At 43.2% G+C, this 7269-nt stretch overlaps 2 protein-coding genes across 2 annotated transcripts; one reads left to right on the forward strand and one right to left on the reverse strand.

The window, feature by feature from the left end:
- The first annotated feature begins 240 nt into the window (after positions 1–240).
- On the forward strand, positions 241–6062 carry LOC103647149 (mannan endo-1,4-beta-mannosidase 8). Its single transcript, XM_008671711.4, has 6 exons — positions 241–817; positions 1013–1210; positions 1380–1502; positions 1595–1806; positions 1929–3425; positions 3716–6062. The coding sequence occupies exons 1-5, from the start codon at positions 419–421 to the stop codon at positions 2278–2280; spliced, it is 1284 nt and encodes a 427-aa protein (XP_008669933.1). The 5' UTR covers positions 241–418; the 3' UTR covers positions 2281–3425; positions 3716–6062.
- On the reverse strand, positions 3019–5339 carry LOC103647150 (methylesterase 17). Its single transcript, XM_008671712.3, has 4 exons — positions 4948–5339; positions 4282–4422; positions 3708–3836; positions 3019–3383 (listed from the first exon to the last, which is right to left on the reverse strand). Exons 1-4 carry the CDS (start codon positions 5173–5175, stop codon positions 3120–3122), a joined length of 762 nt encoding a protein of 253 aa, XP_008669934.1. The 5' UTR covers positions 5176–5339; the 3' UTR covers positions 3019–3119.
- Positions 6063–7269: the final 1207 nt, after the last annotated feature.

Genomic DNA, 7269 nt, shown 5'->3' on the forward strand with positions numbered 1-7269 from the left:
TCCGACAGACTCTCCAAAATACAATTTAGCTTGGCTAGCAAGAGTTGCTAGCCAAATTTAGCTAGTGAGGGAGTTAATTTAGAGAGCCAGATAGCTTAGCAAGTTAAATGGCTACTCTGTTGGAGAGCTATTATGTTATTAATTAGCTAAAATTTAGCTTGACAAACTATGTAGCTAGTGGAGATGCTCTAACCCGAGCAAAACAGCAGATAAAACGGGCGTAGGCAGCACGATAGACCTGGTGAAGGACGGGCCGGGGACGTGAAGTCGACGTGGTTCGGTTGGACTTTCTTTTTGCCGCTGCTCGGTAGGCCCCACGTGTCAGCCTCCAAACAAGAGCAAGCTTCGAGATGCCCCCGTTGGGGGCGGGCGTTGACCCGCCGACCGGACCCACCCCACACAGTCCACACCCAGACCCATGGAATCGACGTGGGAGTGGAACAGCCAGACGTGCCCTCGCCTGGCGGCGCCACCGCTCCGAGCGACGCCGCGCGTGCCGCTCCTCCGCTGCGTCCTCCTCGTTGCCTCCTGCATCCCCCCCGCCATGCCGCCGGTCGCCGACGAGGGCGAGTGGGCGGCGGTGGAGCGCCGGGGCCCGCACCTTTGGGCGTCGGGGCGGCCCTTCGTCGTCCACGGCTTCAACACCTACTGGCTCATGTACTTCGCGGCCGACCCCGCAACGCGCGCCGCCGTCACCGCCGCCCTCGCGGACGCCGCCCACTCGGGGCTCAACGTGTGCCGCACCTGGGCCTTCAACGACGGGGGGCACCGCGCGCTGCAGCTCAAGCCCTTCTCCTACGACGAGGAGGTCTTCCAGGTGCTAGTATGCGCGGTGCTTGTTCGATGAAATGATTGGTACATGGTCGTCGCGTCTTCACATCATTTATTGCCATCGTCCAGCATTTGTACTACATTCCCCGTATCTGTGCAGTAGTACGAGTACTACTAGTTATTAGTACATACTAAGCAAGTGACACCTAAGCAGAGCTTAGAAATCCCATTATTGTTACAGGCATTAGATTTCGTGATCAGCGAGGCAAGAAACCATAAGATGAGACTGATACTGTCACTGTGTAATAACTGGGAAGATTACGGAGGTAAGGCACAGTATGTAAGGTGGGGAAAGGAGGCTGGCCTGGATCTTACTTCCGATGACGACGCTTTCTTCTCTCACGCCACAATCAAGAGCTACTATAAAGCTTTTGTTAAGGTAAACGTCCTGCTTGCATGGCCCAAAATGGACAGCTGAGTCTCGGTGTATCCATAGCTTCGTGACCTTAATTCTCGACAACAGCTGTTTCTTACGGCACTCGTTTTGTTTGATCGCTGTTCTGTCATGTCTTGCCATCACAAACGTACGTTGTTCTTTCATGTATTAGGCTGTTTTGACAAGAAAAAACACAATCACAAATGTCGCCTACATGGATGACCCTACGATTCTTGCCTGGGAGCTGATTAATGAGCCACACTGCCATTCCGATCCATCAGGCGACACATTGCAGGTCCTTACTTTGCTTTCTATCTGTTACAGATCTGTTTCCTTCTGTTTTTTTCCCTATACTACAGGCGTTTTAACACTTGGTGTTTCTTGTAGGCATGGATAGAAGAGATGGCGTCTTATGTGAAGGATATAGACCCTGTGCACCTTTTAGAGATCGGTGTTGAAGGGTTTTATGGTCCGTCGACTCCAGAACTTCTGCACGTGAACCCAGATGCTTATTCTGGAACTATTGGGACAGATTTTATCAGGAACCATCATGCACTGGGAATTGATTTGGCTTCTGTTCATATTTATTCTGACAATTGGTAAGTCCTCATGTAGACATGTTTCCACTACGAGTTTTGTAGCTGAGCAGCTATAAATGCTTCATCTATGCACTTCATGAGATTGAATTCATTATCCTGACTGAGTGAGATCCTTTTGCCAGGTTGACTCACTCTGAAGAGGTCAGTCACCTCCATTTTGTGAAAACCTGGATGCAACAGCATATTGATGATGCAGCCAACTTGCTTGGGATGCCAATTCTGATCGGGGAGTTTGGGGTATCGCTTAAGGATGGAAAGTTTGGCCATAAGTTTCGTGAAGCTTTCATGGATACAGTCTACAACATTTTTTTGCGCTCTTGGAAGACTGGGGTGATTGGAGGAGGCTGCCTTGTTTGGCAGCTTTTCCCTGAAAGCGCTGAGCACATGGATGATGGTTATGCAGTTATTTTTGCAAAATCACCAGAAACCACATTAAAATTACTTGCAGATCACTCGAGAAGTCTGGAATCTTGACAATCTGTTGCCTCCCTAATTACACAAGTATATGACAGAATCCATGCTATAAGGGTTTGCAAACCAAAAACATGTCTCAGAAAGTTCAGTTTGTAAATTGCAAGGCACGTGTGAGTATGACACAATAATATGTACTGGTCTCTGGATCTAAAAAATAATGTTTTTTTCATGCAAATGAAAGGCTAGATATGGAACTTTGGAATGAAATTCCCTCTGCCATGCCCTTACCGAATTGCATTCCAACAATATCCTTATACAAATGAAGTAATAATTTCTTTGTCACGTATAAACGGTGTATGATCCTTTACACGTCATGAGGCGATTGTATATTATGAAACTATTTGAAGTGAAAATTCTATTGTTCATTATCTGAGAACTTTTAGGGTGTCAGAAGTTTGCTTCCTTTATATTTGATGAAAACAAGAACTCTTGAATTACTCAAAAGAGAAAAATAATAACTCTTTAAACGTATCAGTTAGATTAACAACGAGTGGCCAAAACTACATATTCTTATCCATCACCGGTGCAGTTAAAAGTGCTTCCAAAGTAGCATCTATATTTTACATATTTTTATCCAGACATGTAAGAACTTTTGGAATGGAAATTATAAGGCTCTGACTTTAGTGAATTGTTCAAAAAACTGAAGGTAAGTGTTTGCGCTAAGCGATGTTTTACTTGCAGTCTTGCATCATTAAACCACATTTGCAGATATGACTTGAAGAATCACTGAGAAGCATGTTTGACAAATCTGAGGTCGTAAATCTTGTGGTGATTATTGTTTGTGGGTAGTGTTACAAGAATCCGGGCAACCCCAGTCTGTAGCTTTCTGCATTTATGCATCATAGAGATTTGACTATTAAATTAAACAGCTGTTCTGGTGCAGAGAAGAAGGGACTGTGATCTGTATCTATGGCCAAAACCTCGCTGGGTGGCCACTTCTTGATCATGGAATCTTGCTGTTGAGGATCCAGCATGTGGTCACGCTGCATCTTTATGAAAATTCGTTTGATTCGGTTCAATCTTTCATCATCTCCTTCGAAGCTTGCTGTACTGATAGCTGTTGCAGGCCACGGACGCATCAGCATTGAAGCAAGTACTGATTCCTATACCAGATAAAAATAAGGATGCAAGACGAAAATAAGGATGTAAGTAACCTCTGCATCATTATTCACCTTTCATTGGAGCAGATGTTTAATGAATACTTAGGAAATACTAAAGGGGAATAATATATACATATATTTTTATGATGAATTATGAAAATCAAATGTTTAATAGATTTTTGTGACATAATTAGTAGTTTAATAAAAAGGGTGGCTTTCGTGAGATCATTCCCACATAAGTTTACTATGCTTAGTGAGATTATGTTTTCCATTCTTGCTTCAATGTTTCTCTCATGGCACATTTCATTCAATATAAATATGTAGTACCTCTTCAGGGCTTTGTTGTGATAGTCGATCACGCTGGAATTCTGGCCTCAAGGAAATGGTTGTTGGAGGATCATCTGCTCCCGCACCAAGTGTCAACTCAATCTCGTTCTCAGGCAAAGTTGGTAACCCCTGTTACATGTTAATATAAGAAGTATGTAATAATCATACATTGTATTGTAACAGAAGATTAGTTGCAGTGAATTCACCACGACCTAAGGTAAGTTCATATAGTCGTTTCAGAGTTCTTCTAAAATTCCGTCAACTTTCTCTTTCTTGTCTACTATGCATTTGACTATGCTAACAGTGAGTCAGTCTTTTAGGTAACTAGGTTCCTAGTTGACATTATCCACCGTATTACCCTACTTTTGATCAAACACATTTTAGTAGCTACTGCAACTAGGTGGACCCATGCTCATATGAGTTATTACATTTCCTTTTCTATAATAAAAACCTTAATGTTTGCACTGTATGTATATGTTTGTTTGATGTGTAGTCTATGGCTTATATTTTTTTTATCATTTGCCAGGAGATCTATGCTTTATAAAGAGGACAAACAAACTCTTCAAAACATTACATCTTTCTTATCTTCATCAGCTTGAAATCCAAATGGTAGCATTGTAGCTGCCACAAAAAATGCTTGGCTGATTCTGTCAACAAATTCGTGCATTGCATGAATCACACTCAGCCCTCCAGCACCATGTCCGATTAGAATCACCTAGAATAGGACTGAAATGGGTTAGCATGCATGGTCATCAATTTTCAACATTATTCTTAAATAGATCCTTGACTTCCTTATGTACGTTTGCTGGGGTCACATAATTTCCAACTTTTTCTTGTAGAACACAGGTATAAGGTATTTTTCAGGTGTTATCCTAGATAAAATGTCAAGGATCATGACTTTGTTATGAATAGCATTTGCATTCATTATGAGACACTAAGGCCGATATATATATACACCGGTACAGGAGGGAAAATATACAGTAAACCAATTATACAATGGGGAAATACAAGAAGATAGATACATCTAGCAGACTTAAGCACATGTTTTAAGATTTATTTAAAATAGGTTGCACCTACTTTTGTGCAATCTAATACACCTTTTATTCAAAATGGCATGAAACATTTGGCTTCTGGTCATTTACATTGCAACCCGTAGTAATGATATTATAGATTATGCCAACATATTACCTAATTACCACTTATATTAAATGTGTTGGCAAAAAAGGAAGAATACACGTACCTTCTCCCCCTCCGGCAAGGTTGAAATGAGGTCTATGAGTGGCTTGTCGTACTGCTGGAACGACCGGATTGTGTTGGGGTCAGTAGGATCGACGCCGCCTCCGGCTAGGTCAATGCATGTAACATGGTAGCCAGCACCCTCAAGGAGCCAGCGGAGCTTGAACCAGCACCAGGCTCCATGCCCTTCACCATGAACAAGCACAAAGTGCTCCTTCGCTGCCATTCCCATCAGTCTGGCCTCTCTCTGCCTACCGATCTAACAAGTTTAACGATTTGATGGGCATGAGGCAGGGGAGCTGCATTTTCGTGGACAATCCAAATTATGTCAAACCGACAAGGCTTCCGGTGATTCCTATTGTAAATAGAGGGTCTCAGGACTGGAGGAGCCTGCATTTCTGGCATGCAGAGTTGCCTAATATGGTAGATGATCGGGATATAGTGTGTGGACCAGCTAGTTTTCCTCCTTTCTTTCCTTGTGTGTGACTGAGAGTGGTATATATTTAGCCTTCTCACCTCATGGTTTTTCCTCCTTTTTTTTATATTGATAGATGAATGATAACTTGATTGGCTTACATATAGCACCACTGAAAGAACAGAACAGGTGGAACCTCCAACGGGACTACGATACACCATCGCTTACAGATCACAATGACTTGAGGATCAGCTCGCTCCGGCGTGGAGGAGAAAGGGCTGTGGTCAAGTGTCCATTACCACCACCTTGCTCGGCAGCCACAGTCGAATCACCGCCTCGTCCTGGTGCTCCGGCTTCACCATGTGGTCATTGGCTGTCTTTATGTACACCCGACGCACTGTGTCAAGTGTCAACTGAGCTCTCGGCAATGTCAGTAGAAGCCATTCCTATGATCTGAACTGTAGAAGCCCTTCCTATGATCTGAAGGCAAGTTGGCATCTTGGCATCAAATAGTTTCATCAGTTTCTCAGAGAAGTTGGAAATATTTGCAGCAATTTAGTTTTGTCATATTCTTTTGTTATGGTGTATGGATATTGCATATTATTGTTGTAAATTTGTTCATATCTAGTATAGTGACAATTATTAATACCACAATGTTGGTAGTCTCTTGGTCAAAATTGATCATATTGTCGGTATACTGGTAAGTTTCAAATCTTTCACTACTCCTGCATGTTGAATTACGACTCAGAAATGGGAGCTGTAAACATTGTATTGACACTAACATATATAGTTCATTTTCATTTCAGCTTTCCCCCCCTCTCTCTGTCACATGAAGAATACCGAAGACTGACAGTGGCATGCGTTTGGTTCGACGGTCATGGATAGTGGGATATGGATATCCATGCTATATATTTGGTTGGTGGTGGTGCGGTGCCTACTGAGAAATTAATGTTGGAGTATAACTATTAGCCTTCTGATGAAGAAAATAATAGGGCCGTTGTCCAATGTATTGGAATAGTAAACCCCTAACCCTAACAGTGATGTATTAATAGGCTGAGTAAACTGGGCCAGGCCCATTACAGAGGAGTGAGATGATCATTACACGGGGAAGATCCCAAACCCTAAGGGCTTGTTCGGTTATTTTCAATCCATATGGATTGGAGGGGATTGATACGGATTGGGGGAGATTTTAACTTACTAGGGATTGGAACCCTCTCAATCCCCCTTAATCCATATGGATTGGGGTAGAACCGAACAAGCCCTAAACGGGTATTCTAACACCCTCCCGCAGTCACAACTATATCCTGTACAGATGTTGAGACTGGATCGAAAGTCTAAAAATACACTCGACGGTAACCCCTTGGTGAAGATGTCGGCGAACTGCAGCGTGGTGGGGACGCTGAGAACCGGAAAAAACGCCGGCAGCGACACGCTCGCGGACGAAGTGCAGGTCGATCTCCACATGCTTCGTGCGCTGATGTTGCACGGGGTTGGTTGTGACAGCTCTCCCAAGTTATCGGGCCCACGTGCACCAATCCTTGCCTTAATGGCCTCGGGTGGCTGTGCACGTGTACCGGGTAACTTAACAAGGCTATCGAGTTCGCCAACTGGAACTCATCATCCCAAGGATCTCCCACATTCATGCATATTACAGTAATCACACTCGATACACACACACTTCGGAGATAGAGCGGAATACTTCTCAAAACATATTTTACATTTCCAAAGCTCAAGTTTTACAACATAAGAAGAATGGTAATTATTACAAGTCCTGATAGTACCCAAAGTGCATAACTTATTATAACAATTGGAAGGGTGAAGCCTTTCCATAAGAGATACACATAACATTCTAAGCTTCAAGGCCTCCACATGAAGTAACTAACCAAAAGATAAGGGAATAAAACTTCTCCT

This window comes from Zea mays, chromosome 2 (assembly GCF_902167145.1).
Source record: "Zea mays cultivar B73 chromosome 2, Zm-B73-REFERENCE-NAM-5.0, whole genome shotgun sequence".
Lineage (NCBI taxonomy): Eukaryota > Viridiplantae > Streptophyta > Magnoliopsida > Poales > Poaceae > Zea > Zea mays.